Below are 23833 nucleotides of genomic sequence, written 5' to 3' on the forward strand. Positions count from 1 at the left end.
TTCACATGGCTGCCTGTTTCTGTGAAGGAATCGAGTGAAGATTGGGAGGAAATATTCCAGACTGTTTTGCACAAGCCCGGGTCTTTTGTATTTACACTGCAAGTGTATTCACGCATGCGCAAACCCCCACAGTGTCCTGTGTTCTGATTGGCTGTTGTTTTTGTGCAGCAGCAAAGCCCCTTCTTTTCCAGTTGTAATTAGGGCCCGGCGGTGGGTGGAATTTTCTTGTCCATGAAACGAACAGAGGTTCAAAAGTCTCCTCGGGTCAGAATCCCACGATCTTATACACAGAGACTCTCACGCCAGATCTTAGTGTTCAGAAAATCAGCACAGCTCTTACTGGCTCTAGAGATCCATAAAAGTTAAAATCTGATTCTTTATTAAAATATAACAGACACACTATCGATAGTGAAGGAGATCACCAAGTTCTTTCCTTGCATCATCCTCAGTTCACAGCTAACAGGAAAATCTCTCTCTCTTTTAAAGAGAAATACCTTTGTTGTTTTCTCTAGTGTGAGATTATGAAAATATGAGCATGCCCCTCCCCGCTCTCTGGTCTTTTGATTTCTCAGCTCCTTGGCCTGATGTTGCTGCTCTGGCTGGGGCCAGAAAGCTGACTCTTCCATTACTTATAATTTCCCAGTGTGAGGCGCAATGAGGGTGAGGAATAAGGGATAGAATGATGGGGGAAAGGAGAGCCATGTTTTCTTGTGCGGCTGGCAAATGGGAGGCTGTTGTTAGCCAAGAAGAGATGCAGCAATTCCCAGCTGGAACTGATTCTGTATATCCATCTTGATTGGGCTTCCTCCAGGCATCAACAGATCTCTATTTCCTCCTCCAATGCTTGATTTGCATTCCTTCCAATACCAAGCAATTGGGGGATCATATCAATTCAAATCAAACAAGTCAGCTCCAAAAACTAGAGAAGAAAGCGGACGAGAGAAGCCCGAATTCCTGGCACTGATCATCAGCGCTTCCCGCTTCTTTTGTAAGGCAGGTCTGGTCTGGCCTACGTTTTTGCATGTGACAGACTCGAGGCAGCCGGATTCCCTTCTCTCATCACAGTGGGGGAGGCAGAGCCCCAGCAGCCTGGAGCCAGAATTGAGCACGGGGTTTAAGATTCATCTCTTTTCCACCCTCTAAGACGACTTCTTCTCTCTCTCTCTCTCACTCTGTAACACGAATCTGAGTAATTAACAACTTGAGAAAAACATTAGCAAGCTGCCTTCAACAAATCTGGCAGCAGAGTGGAATTTTTATCCTGCTGTATCATTTTCCAGTGGGGAGCAAGCTCACCGTGAGCACAGATGATGACTCTTCTATTTCAAGCTGCTGGGATTAATTCTGAACCATGACGAATTTCACAATCCCGCTTGCTTTCCCCTCTTTCTTTCTTTCTTTCTTTCTTTCTTTCTTTCTTTCTTTCTTTCTTATTAAAAAAACCTGTGTACTTAATGCCAAGTTGTGGTGAAAATCCCTGCCTTGAGTTTTTCCAGTGCCCTTATCCAAGGCCTCAGAGATGCAGTCCCCATCCAGAGCCCCGTATGCAATGGTAGGTTTGTCTGCCAGCTATGCCACATTCAGCCCCGCAAAAGCCAAATGAATCACAATCTTGGAGCAACCTGTCTTGTTGCATCAGGACAACGGAGCCCACTTCAGGATCACCCCCCCTCAACACTGCACTAAGATTATATCTGCAGGTGGAAAATTAGATGGAAGAATGAAAAGAACCTGGTTTGCCAGTGAGCTGAAGTTGCACAGCGAGCTTTTCCGGATGTCGCAAATACTTTCCTGGGAGCAAAATGTCAAAAATGAAACAGCAGTGAATCAGGCTGAGTTATATTGCACCATAAAACCTTGGGTTTTCAAGCTGAGACGGGCTGCCCAAAGGAAGGATGAATGGCTGTTCAGGGAAAGGCAAACTTCTACCGGATAAGGTTGCAATATTCCAGTTCTTCCCCAAATTCCGGGCAACCTGATTGGCACATCCTGCACACTTCCTGCTAATTATGCAAATCAAACACACATAGCTTTGTCTATCAATTAGCTTTGTGTCTGCTTCTGGCATCCATCATAAAAAGTTGGGGAAGAAGCACAGAAACCTTATTGTCGAAGGCTTTCATGGCCGGAATTACTTGGGTGCTGTGTGGTTTCCAGGCTGTATGGCCGTGTTCTAGCAGCATTCTCTCCTGACGTTTTGCCTGCATCTGTGGCTGGCATCTGAGATCCTCTGAAGATGCCAGCCACAGATGCAGGCAAAACATCAGGAGAGAATGCTGCTAGAACACGCCCATACAGCCCGGAAACCACAGAGCACCCAAGCACAGAAACCATCTCCTTTCACTGGACCATAATCTCATGTTTGGATTTGCTCAGTCATTCTTCAGATGATAGTACGGCTTTCTAGAAGAGTGCGTTGATCACAGCAGCCATTTACCTCATCAGCTGAAACAATGGAAGTCAGAAGGATCGGTCTCGATCCTAATTAAATGAAGGGGCAGAATACTGCCTCTTTCTTGGGTTCATACTGCTAGATTTTCAGGGGTTAGAGAATTTTTTTTTATAATTAAGGTTGTGCGTCTCTATCAGCAAACAATGTACACAGTGGTTGATTATGTATGAGGGATCTGCAATGAACTGGGAGCAAATGTCAGTCGCAGCAAGATTTTTTATACAGACGTACTTCCCTGAGCCTCGCTTTCACTCTCCATTCTCCCCACAGCGAGACCACTTGTGGCACAACTTAATGTCCTTTGGCCAGAGCGGGGCAGATTTGCCAGTGAGCACAGCTTTGCTCCATGGATCTTTCCTCTGCCTATGGCCAGCCTACCTAGCTTCACCCCTCCCACTCCCTCGAGATGTCCTACTATGGCTTCCCCCTTGACCCCATGCTGTTGCCGACTCCTTCCATCTACGGATATTAAATGCCATGGCTTCTCTGGCACATCGGGGAAGGGACAATCAGGAATCTGGAGAGCTTGGGAAAAGGCGGCTCATGTTGTCCCTTTGCAGTTGGCGTGCCATCGTTACTCCCCTGTCCCTTCCCGCCACAGAAGTGAATCAGTGATTTGACGCTGAACAAACAGTGATCAAATTTTTATATATCGATATAAGCGCAGTGTGCCAATGCAAAAATCATGCTTCTTTTTGTGAAAAGGAGCTTTCTGGTGCTTTTCCTCCATTGTTGACAAGTCAAAATGGTGGATCCCCTCACCCTCTTAAGCCCATCAGTCTGCCCCGCTGCAAAGAGGGTGAGAAACTGAAGGGGAAAACCGCAGTGGGTCCTAATTACAAATATGCCCCCAAACAAAAGATTCCATGGAGGATTCCATTTGGGATTGCGGCAAGCTCGCCATACCTAATGGGCCCATATTCAGCGCCACTGGTCCACTATGGGCCAGCTGAAATGTGGCATTCTTAAAATCCCTTTTCTTATATTTATTTCACAAAAGGGTGTCCTTGTGGACCTTGATAATTGCTGGTGAGTTAAAAGAAGGTTAATGAATCTGGGTAGAACTTCCCATCCCAAAGAGATCAGCATAACATAAATAGTTCTCTCTTCCTCATTTCCCACACAATGACCCTGTGTGGTAGGTTAGGATAAGACAGAGTGACTGTTCTAAGATCATCCAGCAAGTTTCCATGGCAGAATGGTAATCTATACCTGGCTCTTCCAGATTGCTGGTCAACACCACATAATGCTGACAGAAATGAAACGCATTTCTTGCAAAATTGTGCATTTTAATATAAATCAATTGCAATTTTCACCTACTTGTACAGTTTCTGACATTTAGGTATTAGCTCAGAGTTCTAACGTAGAAACTGAAAAGCAAAGCGAGGGGAAAGGAAGGAGGAATATTGTGGAACAGACGTGTGCTGAGCCGCTGTCCCGCAGGAATGGACCTTGTTTCTCATTATTCCGTGCATTTACTCAGCACCCATCACTGGGAGTATCTGCAAAAGGTCATATGGCTTTGATGGAGAGTAATTAACATTTCCTAACTTTAATGATCTGATGCTCAGTGACCTCTTCAGCGCTAGGATTTTAAATGACAGGGGCAGAGGAAAATCTAGCCACTAAGCAAATATCTCGATTACCAGGTGTTCCAAACACTCATTATCTCATCATCTCCAGGGTCGGGGACCGAGAGTAGCACAAGAGGAGAGGATGTCTCCACGTCACCCCTTGGTGTGTGAAGTCTCACAGGGGGTGATCTTCTCCCCATTGTGTCACACACAGGCACCAGGAAACAGTCAGTAGTTAACTCCAGTTCCACAGTCACAGATATAGGGTCCAAAGGAGTGGTATATTAGACATCAATCTAGAAGTACAGCTCAAGGTCAGGACAACACAGACAACACAAGCAAACACAGCAAGGTTACACGATGCTTCCACGCAGCCACCTCTTTCCAAGTCTCTTTTGAACAGGATGGCACTCAAGTAGCTGGAGATGCTGTGCACTTGGCCGTTGTGTCAGCCCTGCTCCTGCAAGCATGCCTCTTCACTGTTGAGGCTGGGGCAAAGCAGGGCTTTCAAGTATGTGCTACTCCTGCTACCTTGCAGGACACTGTGCAGCCTTCTTCCACAACACACACAAGGCTTGGGAGGACATGGTGGGGAGAGAAAACCAGCAATGAGCTCCTTGAGACTGGTCTGGTGATGGGGGCTCAGCAGCTTCTGTGCTGGTTCCCAGAACTAGAATTCCTTGTTGTATAGAAAACACCAAAGAATATGACAATTCTGTCCCTTGAGCATACATGAAGCTGGCTTATATTCATTGAGAATATGGTCAGTTTGTCTCCTCTGCCTGGCAGCAACTTTCCAGGACTTCAGGTAGAGATCTTTCACGTCTATTAGCAGGGGTGTAGGGGTAAAAAATGGCACTCAGGGCAAAACAGCGCCCATGCGCCTCCCCTGTCCCACCCCCTGCCCAGACGCACATCAAAGGAAAGGGGGCAGGGCGGGGCAATTTTCCTGCCCCCAGGCACACGCCCGGTGCAACGCGTCCCCCTGGCCCCTTGTAGCTACGCCACTGTCTTTTAGTACTTAGCTGGAGACTGAACCTGGGACCTTCTGCATGCAAAGAGATGCTCTATCACTGAATCACATCCCCTTCCCTCCTTTACTTCACTGGTCCACACTTCACTGGTCCACAGTTCAGTTCCATAGCTGAGATCCATGAGGCTACTTTCTTGGGGTGTTAACACTAATTTGTATCACAGCACAGTTAGCATCACAGATAAGCTAGTCCTGAGTCTTACCCATACAGGCCAAACACCTATTTATACTGTGATGAAAGCAGATATTGTTAAAAGAAACATCTACATCACTACAGGAATGAGAGCATCAAATATTATGGAACATACCAAAACATCACAAGTTGGTTCCAAATATACATCCAAAATATTTATAGAACACTTCTGCTGCTCCTGCATTATTGTTGACATTAACATTTCCATCTAAGTCAGGAATTTCTAGCACCACTGAAGATGTTAAAGTGCTCCTGTTACACATTGTGGAACACAGCAAGAAAAAGATGGAAGACTTTACTATTCTTAACTCTCTTGATCACAAATGCCCTCAATGATGCACTTGGCTTCTTAAGAACAAATTATATCTATAACCTTTACATTTATTATCATCTTGTCCCAGGAGACATGGGGTAGTGACATGGTATTGAGAGCCAGCATGGTGTAGTGGTTAAGGGCAGGTGGACTCTAATCTGGAGAACTGGGCTTGATTCCCCACTCCTCCACATAAGAAGAGGAAGAAGAGAAGAGTTTGGATTTATATTCCCCCTTTCTCTCCTGCAGGAGACTCAAAGGGGCTTACAATCTCCTTGCCCTTCCCCCCTCACAACAAACACCCTGTGAGGTAGGTAGGTGGGGCTGAGAGAGCTCCGAGAAGCTGTGACTTGCCCAAGGTCACCCAGCTGGCGTGTGTGGGAGTGTACAGGCTAATCTGAATTCCCCAGATAAGCCTCCACAGCTCAGGCGGCAGAGCTGGGAATCAAACCCGGTTCCTCCAGATTAGATACACGAGCTCTTAACCTCCTACGCCACTGCTGCTCCTAAGTGGATGCTTTATTATTTTTTCTAGTGATGTTCTCATGGCTTTAAAACCTGCCAGGAAGGAAGAAACCGAGCAGCTGAAATGTCTCCTGGCTTAAAAGGGTTAGGTAAAAAGCTTCACTCACTCAGTGGCACCTATTTTGCATGCTCAAGGTCCCTAGTCCCAGCATCTCCAGTTAAAAAAGCCTGCATAGCAGGTTCCAGGGAAAGACCATGTGCTAGAGGTGCTAGAGAGCCTGTGGGGGACACAGTGAATATTACCAGGTCAGAAGACCCTGCAGTATATGGCAGCTTCCTACGTTCAAAGAAAATTGGCAACTCTAGATCTGCCACATGATAATCAGTTCAACAGTCTAACTTGTTTCTATCCCTTACTTAGGAAAATTGCCCATTTTGAAGGCACTGGTTACTCCCAAAGGGTCTCTTCCTGCTCAAAGGCTGGCAGGGGTTCCCAAAGGTTGTTTGGCATCCTCTTAGCTATGACCTCTATCCAGACAGGCAAGCCGGAATGCATTTTGAGAGCAATGTGACAGCTTGCCGGCTTGCCAGAAAGAACCATGTTTAGGAATCATTTCCAACGTGTACACAATCCTGCTGTGTGAGGAAATAGCACTCGCTAAATTGTTCTCAGCTCGTGTTTCAAGTTTGAAGTGCCAACATATGCATATAAGGCTCAAAGAAATGTGAGAAAGCTCATTTGGACCCTGGGCATCTATCCCAAGGAAGTCAAAATTCTGATGCGCCTCCCCAGCAGTACAGGAACCGTGGATTTGAGTACAGAGCGCCATAGGGCTGGAAAGGATTAAAAGGCCCTTTATTTATTTATTTATTTATTTATTTATTTATTTATTTATTTATTTATTTGTTTGTTTGTTTATTTATTTATTTATTTATTTATTTATTTATTTATTTATTTTATTATTTGATTTAATATACCGCCCTATCCCCAAAGGGCTCAGGGCGGTGAACAATATAAAAGCATATATAAACATAAACATATAAAAGTTTAAAATTTTCATTCTAAAACAGTATCCCACGAACCCATATGCAACCCTCCCAAGAAGAATGATGGGTCCCGATGATGTTAGGGATCCTATACAGCAGGGGGGAGGATGAAAGCAGGGCACCCTCAGCGGCTGGTCTCTCCGAAGGCCCGGTGGAACAATTCGGTCTTGCAGGCCCTACGGAACTCTCCAAGGTCCCGCAGGGCCCGGACAGCTGGTGGTAGAGTGTTCCACCAGGCAGGGGCCAGAGCCGTAAAGGCCCTGGCCCGAGTGGAGGCCAGCCGCATCATTGAGGGGCCAGGGATCTCCAGTAAATTGGCCTCTGCTGAGCGCAGAGGTCGACTCGGGACATATGGGGTAATGCGGTCCCGAAGGTACGAGCCCAACTGACTGGTATAAGACAGGACCAAGCAGCTCCTATGAAATGTCTACACCATACAAGGCCATGGTGTGCTACAAGCACACAACAGCTCCGCACAAAGGTGGTTACAAAGCAAAGAGGAAACAAGAACTCAGGGTTACATGAACGTTTCCATAATTTTTTTGGAGGATGCACTCAAGGCTTGTCCAAGGTATTTGCATCCTTACTGCACAAGGGCACAACTCTTGTGGCACTGCAGACTTGCAGAGGATGCTCATGGCCTGATTCCCAGTGCCACACCAGGCAAGACGCTGGGATGCAAACAGTGGTTTCTTGGGGATTAGACAGAATCATAGCAGTCCACGGGGCTGCTAGCCGCAACCTCTGTAGCAAAGGCAGCAAACCTCTGAATACCAGTGTCAGGAGTTGACAAGAAAGGTCTTGGCTGATACACACTCTTCATTGGTCCTCAGACAAGTTAGTTGGTCACTGTATCAAATAGATGAGACAGATCATTATTTGATCACTGATGTGATCTGGTATGCTTTATGATGGTCATTTTAGGCTGGGAAAATGGCACGGGAGAGAAGGCTTAGCGCCATCTTCCCTCAAGGACCGGATTTGAAGGATCAAGATTGGTAGCAAAACTTGTATTGAAGATGAGATCCTCGCCCCCCGTCAGCCACTGCCCAAGCTGCTTCCCAGTTAATTAGTCAGAATACATTTGCAATTAATGAAAAGGTTTCAGTTAATGGAGCAATATCACACATATTCAAATAAAATCTGTCTTGCAGAGGCTCCCTTCCTAACTCCCCAAACACTCAATACCTTAATGAAATACTCAGTTGCTCTTTCAGCCTACGCATGTCCATCTTTCTGCTGGTGAAAAGGGAGGAAAGGAGGAATCTTATTTGACCACCAAAAAAATGCTATGCTAAGAATCAAGGGACCTGCATGTACAAAAGCCATGAGGGTTGGGGGCTGAAATACAGAGAAGAATCGAGTGTGAAGAAGTGAAGAAATTGAGTGGCACCAACTCAATGACTGCCCTATGATGGTCTGGCCCACCACTGAAAAATGGATGCTGATGCCAGACCTAATGGATAACACACTACAGCCTTACGAAATGTATTTTCACCTTGTTCAATCAGACTTGCAGTCAGTTTTTCAAACTTCAGGCTGAAGATGCACTTCTCTCCATGTTCTTCGGTTATTCTGAAATGTGATTTCCTCCCATCCCCAAAGCCTTCCAGCACATCACTTTCGCAAGAACTAATGTTTAACTAATTTTAACTGTAATGTGTGAACTTTTCCCCCAACAGTTGGAGAAATGTGCCACACAGTCCTGACAGCCGTGTGAATAAAGGATAGAGGAGCCACTCCTTGGTGGAAGAATTTCCTTGTAAAAAACGAGAGAGTGAGGAAAGGTGGGGTTTTAGTCCCTCTCCAAGGGCCTGATTATTTCCAAAGACTTGTGCTAATTTTCTGATATGATCCTCACATCTTTGTGAGGCACTAAATCCTCATTACTTTTCCTGACCGATGCATTCTAATTAGATCAACAGTTAAAAAAAAATTCACAATAGCCACAGGACGGCTTTCCATCTCATTAACTCCTCACATATTATTTTCATGAAAATTACTGATAAAAATGTGCATCTCCATTTGCTGGGACTCGGAGCCTCGTCGGCTCATATCTAACATCTCTCTCATCGCCCTGGATGCGAGCCGTTGCTATGGCGACTCGCAATAATAGAAACTAATAAATTACAAACGAGATGCTCGTTGAGCAATTATTGTTCTCCTTTATGCAAGTTTCTTGCTAATTTTGATCATGAGGGAAACTACAATAAAGCAGTAGAGGAATATTAAGTCCATTTCTAAAGAATATTTGAAAACAAAGAAAGGCTGTTTTTTTTTAGATCGATGATTAAGTGATTTGGATATTTCAGTGTTTCTAAATGGAGAAACTTGAACTTGTAAAATTTCATTTTTCTTGCCTTCCTCCCATTGGAGACTCTCTGGACCATGGCATTGTTATGGTAACAGTGCAATGGTCCTGGTTTGGGAAAAGTTGATATTTAAGTGGACCTGAGAGATGTCCTGAACACAGGGATAGTGTCAGTGATTTGGCAGCCCTTGGTAACAATCTGGGGTGGAGACCTAGAAACACTGACTTCACTGGGTCCAAGAAAGGGATGGCCTTAATTTTGGGCAAGATGGATAGGAATGATTGCTGCCATCAGAAGCCAGTTGCCTGAACCCAGATGGGACTAGGGCACTGGTGGTGAACCTTTGGCACTCCAGATGTTATGGACTACAATTCCCATCAGCCCCTGCTAGCATGGCCAGTTGGCCATGCTGGAAGGGGCTGATGGGAATTGTAGTCCATAACATCTGGAGTGCCAAAGGTTCACCACCACGGGACTAGGGCAAGAAGTGGTGAGAGGCAGCGTGGTGTAGTGGGTTAAGAGTGGCGGGCTCTAATCTGGAGAATCAGGTTCAATTCCTCACTCCTCCACGTGAAGTCTGCTAGGTGACCTAGAGCCAGTCACAGTTGTCTCAGAACTCTCTCAACCCCCATGAAGGCAGGCAACGGCAAACCACCACCAAACCCCACAGGGTCACTGTAAGTCAGCTGTGTCTTGAAGGGACATTCCATCAAGAAGTAGAAGGAGCCTGGTCTTCCTATTTCTCCCTTCCTTTTGGGAGTGGGGGTGCACAGCCATGGGTGGTTGCCCTCTCCCCTCCCTGCAGTGCAGGGTCCAAAACAGCTGTTCCTGTTGTCCATTGGCTAAGACCATCCCTGCCTGAAACTAGTTAGACTGAAAAGCTGCACCAGGAAACTTGAAAAGGCTACACAGTGGACAGAATTCTAAGCATTGTTACCAGAAGTGAGATGCTTAACCTAACTAATTACAAGGGTTAATCAGAGTGAATAGTCTCTTTGCACATTATGAAGTGCACAGGTTGTTTCTTTCTATATATGAGGTCACATAACTTTCCGTTAGGTATGAGGAAACCACTGATTTCTCTGTTGCCTGAACAGGGAACACAGTAGCAACACCTAGCTGAGGATGTTACTTGTGGCTGTGACTGAGCCTGCATACTGCAAGCAGATATACTCTATGTGTTACTTAGGACACAGGGCCTGGGTCTCCACTATGTCAGATGTAACACAATCACCTGTGAGGGCTGGGTTCAGCCTCCTGTCTGACCATTTTTCCAACCTGAAACAGTCCCAGGAAAAAAACTATCTGGGGAAATGTACATGTTCCTTGGGACCCACGTAGGTTTTCCTAATAGGCCCAGCTGCACCCACAATGGACTGTTTCAGAATAGAAAAAAGCATGGGGAGAAGACTGAAGCACATTCTTCATGAGTACCATAGTCTTGAAACCAGTCAGGCACTTATGCACAGGAACTGAGGAGAACCTAGGCCCAAAGAGTACCCAGCTGTTCTCTGCCAGAGCCAGGTCCTCTTCAGTTTTGGCTCTGGCCTAGTGGAACTCTCTGTCAAGTGAGATCTGGGTCAAATGAAACCTGATGAAATAAGCCAGTAAGACAGAGATGTTCTACCAGGCCTATGGTTGAAGACAGCAATGTTGTTCATCTAGTTGACCCCCCCCCCCCGCCCCCCGTATCCTGATCTTCTTGAGGAATGGTGCAGGAAAAAAATAATATAATTAATAGCTAATGATCTTGGATCTGCATGGATGGGTTGAACGATGAAAGAGAAAAAGGAAAGAGGATATTATTTTATTGTTGCTTCTTATTCATTCTCTGATCATGCTATCTTTTTTGGAAGAATGGAAGGGGTAGAAAAAGAAGTTTGCTGTGTTTTTTTTCTGCTACCAAAGCAATCTCTCTCTTGCTGGTAAACTGTAACTGAGATTTATTTGTATCTCCAGGGCTTAGAAACATAACGCTGAAAAGCAAATTTTCTGCTTTGGGACGCACATAAAAGGGGCCTTTAAAAATCCAGAAGAGAAGCACTATGGCTTTTCTCACAAGCATTGCTAGTTATCATGTTCAATTGGCAAGGTTCTGAAAAATCAGACTTTTCACCAAGGGGAGGGGGTGTGACATTTTTATTCTGCGATCCTGCACCTAATTACATGCAGGTTAATCCAGTACAGGAGTAAAATGAAAGTATAAATTCAAAAAAATTATATGCTTAGTTCTTGACTTTTAAAATTTTGTACACAAACACAGGCAATTCAGCAATTCAAAGCTTGAATACTTGAAACGCAAACACTAAATGCAAACCCACCCACAGACATACACCAATTGTGGCATTAAGGCATGTAACAGATTTGGGAGGAGCCTTATTTATGTATACTCTGCAAACACAGTTCAGAGATTTCTGTTCCCCAAGGACCTGCAAGCACTTCTGTGGACCTAAAATGTTGGGGAAAACTATATGTATTGTGGGTTTTCTGGACTGTATGGCCGTGTTCCAGTAGTATTTTCTGCTGACGTTTCACCTGTGTCTGTGGCTGGCATCTTCAGAGGATCAGATGCTTTGCAAAGGGGCATCCCGGGCATCCCTGGGTAAGTAGTGCCCGGGACTCACATCCTGTCTTGGGCCACCCTAAATACACCACTGCAAAAAAGTTCCATTTGCAATGCCACACTGCAAAGCGCACTTGAATCCTTTCTTACTTTGAGGAGCTCCTCCTCAAGCAACACAATGTTTCAGAGAAAAAAACCCAAGGGTTGAATGAGACAAGATACAGCACAGAGATCTGAGATTAGGACCCCTCACTTTCAAATTCACTGTCAGTACAATCCCAAAAAGAGAGGCTGATTCCGCATGGGCCAAAAACAGCAGTGTGAAAACAGTGTGAAAATGGTGTAAGAGGGTTTAAAATGGTGTAAAAGGGTTTATACTGTTTTCACACCGTTTTCACACTGCTGTTTTTGGCCAACGCGGAATCAGCCAGAGATACTTTTCTAAGTCCCTTGACTTTGGGGTATGTAGAAAGGTGTAACTCTGTTTAGGATTGCATGGTAAGTAGCATCCCTCCGAAGATATTGAAAAGTAGAGAACTTGCACTAGGGCACAGATTTCAAAACCTGTTTTCCACTGTGCCGTTTTTTCAGTGTAAATCATTTCCCTCAAAGCTTGAATCAGCTCTATGGGAGAAGGAGGAAAAAAGGCAGACCTCCCCCCCCCCCCCACCCCCGGAGTCATGGATGAAAACTCTTACATCATGTCCTGTCCAGCCCTCAATCTTATCTGGAGGTATTCAAAAAATAACTACATCTCACCTTTCACCTTTCCTACTCAACAGTGCCAATACAGAATCAAATCCAGCAGCAATAGTAATTAATTACTATTAAAACTGTTAATTACTATTAAAACCTCAGGAGAACAAGATAAATGTAGTCAAGCACATAAAAGATATTAATGATGGTGGAAAGGAGAATTCCCTGAGAAGGAAATACAGTTTAGAGCCAAAGTACTGGGACAGGGACAAAGTACTGAAGGCAGGGACATTTGGACAAGGACCTCTAAAGGAAGTAATAGTTAGGGCAGGTTTCTGTGAAAGAAGGTGGTCCTTCAGATAGGTTATTTACAGGTCAAAACCAAGGCCTTGAATTGTGTCCAGAAGCAAAGCCAATGAAGATCTAACATGATCAGGGTAGTAAAATCAATCTTAGTAAATTGGATGGTCATCACATATTGAATTGGATGAAGGTTTAAACACTTCCTCACAGTTAGTTGTATGATTTTCTGTGCAGTTCTCTGAATGACACACAATTTGATTCAGCGGTTCTCTGGATCATAACCAATACATATCCCAGATCTATGCTATGATGTCACCGCAACCCACTTTATAAATGTTCAAATGTTAAGATATTTGCACACACAAAAACAGACTTGCAACTACTAAGATTCACCTTCAAGATTATACACATTGGGACAAGAGTACATCAACCAGACCATTTAGACTAAACAACTTAAGACTTGCCGTGTGGATTAAAAATGAGAGCTCCCCATATCATATGCTCCATTGGTCATATCCAACAGTCTTAGACAGTCAAAAAGGAGGCTGTATTCACATGCATGATTGTAAAAACTCTTGACATTCAGCCTTTACATTACACAGACATTATGACAGTGGTGCGCAAAGCTGACAACATTTGAAAATCATGTTAGATAAGTGCTATGTAACTGGTACACACAGTTCTTAAGAGATACAGTAATAGAGGAAGGAAAACAAATATTGTTGAAGGCTTTCACAGCCGGAATCACTGGGGTGTTGTGGAGTTTCCAGGCTGTATGGCTGTGTTCCAGAAGCAGGAGAAATGTCAGGAGAAAATGCTACTGGAATATGGCTGTACATCCTGGAAATCTCACAACACCCCAAAACAAATATCCATTCTGTCTTATTTTGTAAGGGTAAAGACTTGGCTTGAGGGATGAATTTGCTGTGTATCTGTGCTATCCCATTTCCAGAAGACTTCAGCTGCACAGAGCACTGACTGGCTGACCTCTTGCAATTTCTAGCCAATCAGAACTCTGTGTAGCTAGAGGTAGAGGAAATGTGACTTTGTGATTATCACAAGAGGCCAGCCAGTCAGGAATCACAAAGTCACCTCATAGACTATTCTGTTGCCCAGAATGCTTCAAATTAACCTGAATAGAAAGATGTAATATAAAATGTAAATGGTTGCATGTGCTGGATTTCTTTAAAAAGACTTTGACGAATGGGGTAGGGGGGTGAAAATCCCAGACTCAGACCCAGTTTTGTGTCAGTGGTGGTCGTGGGGAAGCAGGTTTTATGCCATAGCAGAAAACCTCATAGCTGATCCTTCAGAAAGCCAGTCTATCTTCAGCCATCCTCTTTTAACCAGATCTCATTTTGATTTGGGCTACAGATAATTCTGTGTCATATTAATCTCTTGCACTGCCTATTGGCTTCACTTTTCCAACCCCTCCCCCATTTTAAATACAAGATGACATATTTGCTAAGGGTGCTAAAGGGAGCCCTGTGCGACAGAGTGGTAAGCCGCAGTACTGCAGTCAAAAGCTCTGCTAAGTTGATTTCAGGCAGCCAGCTCAAGGTTGACTCAGCCTTCCATCCTTCTGAGGTCAATAAACTGCATGCCCAGTTTGCTGGGGGTAAAGTATAGATGACTGGGGAAGCCAATGGCAACCTGCCCCATAAACAAAGTCTGCCTGATAAATTTGGTGATATAATGTCACCCTATGGGTCAGTAATGACTTGGTGCTTGCACAAGAGACTACCTTTATCGTAAAGGCAATGATCTCTCAATCAGTAGAAATCTCCACAACCTGTTTCCTGAAAGATATCAGTGCTCCTGCAGTGCAATCGAATACTGAGTTACTCCCATCTAAGTGTGTTGAAATCAGTGGGACCAGACTGGAGTAACTCGCCATAGGATCGCACTGTTAGAGCATTCAGTGAATGCGCAGAATTCTGCTGGCTGTGCCTTCAGCCTCCTTCTGTCCTATTTAAATGGAACCTGTGTGTGTAAGTTCCTGTGCACATGGATAAACAAACATGCACTTGCCCTGCACAAACAACCTTTGACTGTATTGAGATTGAGGGTACAGTGGGGTGGATATGCATTCATTTGTACCTAGATGAATAATTGAACAAGGCTTGGATCTCTCCAGCTGGTTAATTAAGAAACATAGTACCTTGGCAAAAACCAAAAGTGTAGAAACATTTTGAATTAAGCATTTAGTGTTGCATTCCCCCACCTGGCCAACATTACCTGTGCGTGTAGGTTTATGGAGGACTGGTTTGGAGAGTAGGGTCCCCCAAGGTCATTCCTGAGTAGGTTGTCACTGTGCATCTTAGTTTTGAGGCAGGTGATATAACGATTACAAAAGTCCTTGCACAATTCATTCACCTTCTCCAACTCCAGTAGATGAATTCTCAGTACCTGAATGGCTTTTACCATCTGGGAGCAATTAAACAAAAAAGAGGAGATCAGTTGAATGTCCATCATTCGCAGAAAGACAATGATGGTTTATCATTACCTTCAAAAGATATTCTTCAGTGCAGACATATGCAAATACTCCAAGCTAACCCTACAGAAATCAGTGGACGTAGACTATAGCAGCTCTGAAAATGTTTGCATAAAGACAAGATCATAGTGCTGGCAACGATCAAATTAGCAGAAAACAGTTAGGCTTCGGTAATATTCCTTCTGCTCCATTGACAGTCATAATTCATGAAGAAAGATGGGACAAAACGGTGCCAACTGCGATTGACCTGGTGAATCTAGAGTATGTGTGATGTATCCTGGTCAGCAGACTTACAATGGTGGCACCAAGTCTTAAATGTTAGGCACAGTGTACATAAGATGCCATGTTATAATAAGAACCTCTAACTTGTTTCAGTGAGATGCCTCATCTTTTTTTTTCTATCCAAAGAAATGTACATCCACAGTAATAGCTACACATTCTCGATTAATTTAATTTTGTTTAAGGAAGCTATATGTTGCCCTTCCATCACATTGATGACTTCCAAATGAAAATGTTAGGAAGTCCGTACAAAGATATATAGAAGATACAACTCAAAGATGCCACAAGTAAGTTCCAGAAGCAACAATCACTCCTCCTAAGAACAAAGTAGCTGACCTCTATTGTGACCATGAAAATGGAAAAATAAGCCCACTCACAGACAGGAAAAAGGGGTTCCATTAAAGAAGGGGTCAATTAAAATTTAAGAAGGAAACAAAACAATGCATGTTTGCTTCATATGGGTGGCCACATTAATCTTTAGCACAAATAAAACAGGCCTCCTTTGACCCCTTAAACACCCATACTTATTCCAGCATAAGTTTTCACAAGTTGGAACTGATTTCATCAGATGCATGACACATATAGCCAAAGCAGTTATTTAGACTAATACATCTGATGAAGTGAGCTCTTGAGTCATGAAAGTTTTTTTTTTTACTTAACAAAAACATTTTTGTTTAATACAACTAGTCTCATTGCACTCTTGGCTGGAGGCTGGGAAATCTAGACAAGCAACTCAAAACTAAACTAGAAATAAGTATTCCAAAATTCCAGATTCATAAAGGTTCCTGCCATTATTTAACGAACACACGGAGCTTCCTTATAGTGAATCAGACCATCAGTCCATCCAAGTCAGTATTGCCTACAAAGACTGGCACCAGCTCTCCAGGGTCTCAGATGAGATCTTTTCACATCATCTACTGACCCTTTTGACTGGAGATTGACTGGAGATGCCAGGGATTGAACCTGGGGCCTTCTGCATGCCAAAGAGCTGCTCTACCACTGAGCCATGGCCCTTCCCCAATTTTTTGCATTCAGTTGCAAACTTCAGTTTGAAGTTAGCAACCCTCATTATGAATCCATTTTGAGCCTCTTTGAGATCTAAGAAAGCCAATGTGATTCTGGGCTGCATCAATATGAGTATATTGCCTAGATCAGTGGTGGCGAACCTATGGCACTCCAGATGTTCATGGACTACAATTACCATCAGCCCCTGCCACCAAGGGCCTAGATCAATGGAAGTAATACTACTGTATTCTGCATTGAGTCCAGTTTCAAGCACTACAATGAGACAAGTTTCAAGCACCACAGTCAAGGACATTGTCATCTGACCTCAAGATGGCAGTGGGCAAGCAAAAAGCAGGTAAACCACCATTCATCCTTTGAAATGAAACTTATTGAATTACTATCTATCTTCACAAAGAAACTTGGATGTATCTAAAGATGTGGATTCAATTGATATGGGCTTTGGATCTAGATGTCTGAACAAATTTGCAAAGAACAAAGAAAACAAATCTATCAGATTATTGTTTCTGTCTTTGCTGCAATATGCATTTCCTACCAAGGGCAGCATTGGCTTCTCAGAATCCAGTGAAAATAAGAGATGGGAAGGAAGCAGGGCGAGGCAATTGCTGCTTATTCTGGCTTTAAAATCAATATCGATGATGAAGAAGGATGCAATTTGTTAGTAAGAACTAATGATCCATGCTGAAACAGGTCAACTCAGTAAGAATCTCTCATCCATCTTTTTAGAATTTTCTCAGTCTATTTACTACTATTAGTATCCCACCTAGAGTCAGGATTAAAAAAATCTGTAGCTTTATCAGTGGAGGGCACCTGCAGTAATTACAAACAGGGGTGGGGGTACCAGGAAGGCTTCCCTTTTTTTTGTCCCCTATAACTTGCTCTTGCGGCAAGGGAGGAAACTCCCCTATAAACAGAAAGAAAAACTAACAGACAGAAAGCCAGATAGATATCTCCTTCTTTAACTGGAAAAAAACGAGTTGAATTCCTGATATTTTACATTATGTTCCCTAGAGCCATTTCATATATTATGTGCACACACAAGCAGATTAATAAAGACTCACATGCTCATTCAACTTCCACCTTCACTCTTGGAATTTGCATGAATTGTAATGGATGTGCAGAAAGCGAAATGACCTCTGGCAGCCACTTATCAGCATGTCATGAAAAGTGTCATAGCAGTCATAAACAGAGGATTAAAAAAAACATTTAGATTTAGGGCCCCAAAACATGTATAACTATTTCTATGCACTCTGGGAGGGGGGGCCTTTGGGCTGACTTCCTTGGACAGCTGTCTCCTCATGCTACATATGAAACCATGTTGGATACTTCCAAAATGCACCTTGTAATACGGCGTAAGGCAGGCAGAAGGATTTGATGCCCAAAGAAAAAATGTCACAAACCCCACTGAGCATGACTCAAACTTTTGGGGCAACTCACGTATCTCTTTTGAATTTGGCCAAGTGGTCCCAGACATTCTTAGCAAAGCATTTGTGGAGCCCTTGGAATCCCACAGCTGAACAAACGGACCCTGGCATGAGTCTCCCAAGCTGAATTGGGCCCCAAAGGACTTGGGAACTTTAGTTTCATGAATTTACAGGTGACTACCATTCAGCTCAAGTGAGTCCTAACCAAACTCGTGTCACATGTATCATATAGTGTGGCCTAGTTGTCATAGATACAGGCAACAGCAGATTCCCATGATCCTTTATTTCATTTTATTTTATTGCAGTCCCTGCAATCCTAAAAGCCTTGTCCATTAAGCCTTTTTGCTGTGTCACTTTCCTAGCAAAATTCGTACCCTGCATCCACTCTCCTGGTGCCTACACCTTTGAATTTAAGGTACTGAGTGACGACGCCGACGACGACGACTACTACTACTACTTACTACTGCTTTTCTTCTTTTTCTTCTCAAAAGCCCCCAAACGACTGTATTAATTGAAGGATTACTTATGCAAGAGCCCCCAACCAACTGTATTAACTGAAGAAGAATGCTCCTCTCCAGGTTCTACTTCCACAATGTCACGGTCCTAGCTACTGGCCAGCTACAACAGATGCTACTAACACCTTAACAAGTTAAGTTCCAGAAGCAAAACTCAAAGCTTTGTTCTTGGAGTGCTTTTGGGATCCAGCTGTAAATGTTCTATGTAAAAGCACACGGTACTTGATTATTCTCAGCTGGCCTCTCTTCCTAACAAGATTTGAGAGTGGAAACATGCCTGTAAGTTCCCCCTTGAGCAGAGCCTTGGCCTCAGTAAAATATACCCCATAAAATGTTAAAAAATTTACACATAAAACATTCCATGCATGGAACCGAGATCGTTTTACAGCTTCGGCTCGAAATTTTGAATAATATATAAAATCTCAGCTATTCACTGCAGGGTAATAAATCAGGTTTTTTATGTAACAAAGAGTCTTTAAATTTCAAAGCACTTTTTCAACTTGCTAATTTTAGTGGCCACCTTTACAAACTATTAGTCACAGGCTACTCATGGGTAGGATGACTATGCAAATTTGCATGGGGTTTGCCTTCAATCCCATTAAGTAACTCGCAATGACAGCAGCAGCGAGGGAGCCTGCAGACATCTGGCATAAATAGGGAGGCCCGTTTCTGATCAGTGCCGGCTGATTTGTGCGCTCAGGGATACCAGCCGCCCTGAAAAGTGATGAGAAGCAAGGGAGGACCCCAAGATAGAGGGGCATTTCTCTCCCCTAATTCATTGTGAAGGTCTTCCTCACTGAATCGCACAGATGACGGGATGCTCAGAGGAGAAAAGGGCACAGATGGAGTGGGGTGGAGGGAGAGGCAGTTTATAAACACACCAAGGAAAAGGTTAATTAGAAGCCTGGATACCCAGGAGCAAATAGGGGACAAATTCCTCTGGCTCTCCTGTCTATTCTAAAAAATTCTTGAGATTAAAGCAGTGATACCCCCATTGACCCCTGGGAGACTGTTCAAGCTGCAGCGTGAATGTGTCTAGCGCTTTTCATGTGCAGAGTTGCCACATGCCTAATGTGCCTATGTCCCTTATCACTGCTATGGAATGGCAGCTAGCTGCTACATAGATGGGACAAAACTGGGGGGCTTTTGGCCAGTGCAGCCCAGCTCATTAGGCCCTTTTTCATGGTAGACATTAACAGGGATGCCATTTCAAATTCCATACGTTGGTACGAAAGGGTTTTGTGTGTTGGTTGGAGAAGATTCGGTGCCATGCAAGCTAATGGTGAATGTATGATTGAAACCCCATATGCATTCATATGTTGGCCCCTGGTTTCAGTTGTAAAGTGAACACACATTGGCTGTTTCTTTCAAAAAACATGCAGGCAGGTTATATACTTGCTCACTGCAATGTATAAACAGGGCTTCTGCCACACTTTACTGTGTGAAAGAAAACACAGAATGGGGTCCAGCACACAGAATCATTCCTTAGTTCCTCATCTGGGTAGTGTTCCCTTGATTGTTCTTTAGTGTACGTTCCAGAAATGTAGCCAAGTTAATTTGCTGCAGGGAAAGCAAAATGGAGTCTTGTGGCACTCAAAAGATTAACAGAATCACAAGAAGACCACTATAGATCTTAAAAAGTAGACCACCGATAAAGATCGCATAAGACTCCATTTTGGTTTTGATTTTATTTAAGTATATGTTCTTTAACTTTAACTTGTTCGTGGGAACACTCTGAAGGCACATGGCTACAATACCAATATAACTGCAATCACAGGTATATCCATATAACTGCAATGCACTTTATTTTGTAACTGCTGTGATGAGATCTGTGACTTTAAGAGGGATGAGATCTGTGACTTTAAGAGGGAGTTGATGGGCGGAGTTAAGAGAACCAGGAAAGAAGGCCTATTGAGAAGTCAGTAAGTGCTTCCTTGCGAATAAAAAGAGAAATGTGAGGAGATGACACTACAGCCTCACTGAGGTAAGCATTCCATGCATAATGGGCCTTGTAGAGCAAGGACCATATTCAAATTTGTTCTGGGCATACAGAAATGATTACTTCTACTCCAGCTGTCACTGATAGGACCCCAGTTGAGGAATATTGCCTTTCCAACTTTTTGTGGAGACAACTTTAGGACTGTGAAAAAGAGGACTCCCTGGATCCCTCCCACTGCCCATCAAACTTGACAGGTGATTGGTTTCATATCAATCTAAAATGGGAAGCTCTGGAAAATATCAAGGATTTTTGACTATATTTCGTCATCCCTGAGCATCCTTCCATCCACCACTTTCCTGAAAGTCAGTATTCAAGGGCAAAGGCAAGAAGACTTGACATATATATGTATATGTGTGTGTATATGTATGTAAAATAAATCTCTCAATTATCTCAGCTCATTTGCTTGGGGTCTCTCATTTTATGTCTCTGCTTTGCTGAGCAGTATATCTGTCCGGATAAAGAGTTACAGTCCGATGGAATACGTGCGCCGGGTTGTAAAAAATACAGATGCTGAATTAATTGACTGTGTGGCACTCAGCAGCTGATTGAGTTGATAATGGCGAGATCTGACCTTTTTCTAATTTCTAATTATGTGCATCTCGCCTGTGAGGAATACATGATTCTTATTCTAATGATAGTTAATGTCGCCGGCCTTTTCATCTCCTCTTTGCTATCAGCAGTGGTGGACAATTTACATAGGATTAGTAGCATTAAAATCATGTGGATACAACAAACAAACTTTAAAATTGGGGGGGAGGTGATATTTCGGAACTATCTTGCATGTTCCTGAGGCAGTTATTTCTTATAGGATTTTTCTTCAGAAATTAAACAGGAATGAAAGTGCCCATGAGAGGAATGGGAGAAGCAGAAATATATTTCACATAAAGGGAACACGTCACCTATGACATTACCTCAGTAATCAAGAGAGAGCATAGCACAATGGCTAAAAGAATAAGATGCAGACTAGGAGGTCCCTGGTTTAAACTTCAATTCAGTGAAGTCACTGCTTCCTTCAGCCCTTACCCCATGATAAGGGGATGATAACACTGACCTACCTTATAGAGTTGTGGCAAATATATATATAAAAATGACTACAGCCATGGGAACCAATATTCCTGTCTTGGCAGCCATGGCAGCTCAAAATGCCCTATGAAATCCTGTTCCTGGGGATGTCTTCTTTCCCAGGAACAGGATTTAAGGGGCATAAGGAATCCTGCTTCAAAGTGTAGATATCCTTAAGCCCATGGAAATGTCTAATCAGATTCCAAGGCCAAAACTGAAAGTGACATAGGGTAGCTCTAGGAATTGTCAGAAATTTTGTTGCTTTACCATAGAGCTTCTTACTATTCCTAGAACTACCCTGTGATGTGGCAACATCACATTCCCACCCAAAGTCCCTACCCCCAACCTCCAGGCTCTATTTGTCAGTCCTAGCCTGGACTTCTCCCAGACTTACAACTGTTCCCCAGACTGAAGATAAGTTCCCATCAAGGAAATGGTAGCTTCAGAGGATGAGTTCTATGGATTCACACACCTACTGAGCTTCTTTCCTCCCCCAAATTCTGACCTTCCCAGGTTCTGCTCCAAAATGTCTAGAATATTCCCAAGCCAAAATTGTCAATTCTATTCCAGGCCCCAAGCCATGAAGCTTCTGAGAAGTTGTACATCTGCTCCAGCTATGAAACAAACCATTGGTCCACTGACTAACTGGCACATAGGTCTGCCAACTCTGACATTGGAAATTCCTGGAGATTTAGGCATGGTATCTGGGAAGGGCAGAGTTTAGATGGTGAGGGCCCTCAGCAGGGTTTAATGCCATAGAGCCCACCCTTCAAGGCAGCCATTTTTCCCCAGGGGAACTGGATCTCTGTCATTTTTGTCATCTGGAGATCAGCTGTAGTTCTGAAAGAATTCTAGGGCCCACCTTGCATCTGGCAATCCTCCTGGCAGCAGAAAAAAGTAATTGCGCACACTTGTTACCTCAGATCATTCAGCTGAAGATATTGTGGATCTGGGACTTTCTCTTAGAAAACACGTGATCCATCACAGATTCAGTCCCTTCAGGAGTTAGGGCCAGCCTGGTATACTGGTTAGTGTGTCAGAATAGGATCTGGAAGACCCAAGTTTTGCCTTGGAAGTTTGCTGGGTGACCTTTGGGCCAGTCACATACTCTCAGCCTAACCTACCCTACAGAATGGTTGTGAGGATAAAACAGAGGGGAGAGGAGATGGAGGCTGCGAGCTGCTTTGGGTCCCATTGGTATAAATATCCAAATAAATGCCATCTTGTTATTGTTCTATGCCATCTTGTTATTAATTGGTCTTCATGTTTATAAGTTTTTAATGTTTTTACATCATTGTATTTTTATACGAGTGTAAGCTGCCTCGAATCCCTTGGGAGATTGGCAGGGTAGAAGTGAATATAAATAAATAAATAAATAAATAATATTAATTGATTTTGTGCAGATTATTTTCCTATGTCAGTCATCAAACTGGGAGGAAGGGCGCTATCTGTGGAGGAATGTTGAAAATGCCTGCCAGAATTGAGCTGCTGTACACATTGCTTCTCTGCCAAGGTGACAGTGAGACACATAGAAGGGGCTGCAAGGGGATTACACATGACAGCCATAGTGAGTAAGCCCATCAGCCAGAGAGCATATTTGGCAGATATGAGGGGTGGTAATAGCACATTTTTAGTCATGTTTTGTAATCTCTTTGATTTTGGAGTTTTGTGACAGATGTTAAAATTTCCAGCCAGGCTTTAAAGAATAATATACATGACATAAACTGATTTTCTGACAAAACATGAAGATTCTCACAACTCTCAGGAGTTTAAGAAAAGACCTAATAAAATTTGTCCAAATCTGAGCAACCCTATGAACTCCTTCCACTTCTTCGCCACTAATGTTTAAGAGAATGGTTTGCTTTTGACATACATCCCACACTTGGTTACTTGATCAACATTCAGCTTGAGGCAGAGGGCTAGCAGAATAATTAAAAAAGGTAGAAGAATACCATCAGCACCTTATTTATCACATCCATTTCTCGAGTGACATCTGTTCATGTCAAATTGAGGGGGAGGGGGAGGATAAGGATACAATGGCAGTCAGAGTCTGGAATTATTTGCTGTAATGGATCACAACTGGAAA

The 23833-nt window shown here is 43.4% G+C and overlaps 1 protein-coding gene and 1 long non-coding RNA gene across 8 annotated transcripts in view; both read right to left on the minus strand.

Annotated features, from left to right (window-relative positions):
- PKNOX2 (PBX/knotted 1 homeobox 2) overlaps nt 1-23833 on the minus strand; it is a 352275-nt gene that overhangs the window by 48029 nt on the left and 280413 nt on the right. For all 7 annotated transcript variants that reach the window (XM_048512663.1, XM_048512660.1, XM_048512662.1 and 4 more), the window contains one exon: nt 15190-15378. In XM_048512663.1, coding sequence (XP_048368620.1) covers nt 15190-15378 — 189 coding nt within the window. The remainder of the gene's footprint in view (nt 1-15189; nt 15379-23833) is intronic.
- On the minus strand, nt 1373-3582 carry LOC125441773. The gene is made up of 2 exons (XR_007245904.1): nt 2332-3582; nt 1373-2102 (listed from the first exon to the last, which is right to left on the minus strand). It is a non-coding gene; the product is annotated as an uncharacterized LOC125441773 (long non-coding RNA).

This window comes from Sphaerodactylus townsendi, linkage group LG12, assembly GCF_021028975.2.
Source record: "Sphaerodactylus townsendi isolate TG3544 linkage group LG12, MPM_Stown_v2.3, whole genome shotgun sequence".
Lineage (NCBI taxonomy): Eukaryota > Metazoa > Chordata > Lepidosauria > Squamata > Sphaerodactylidae > Sphaerodactylus > Sphaerodactylus townsendi.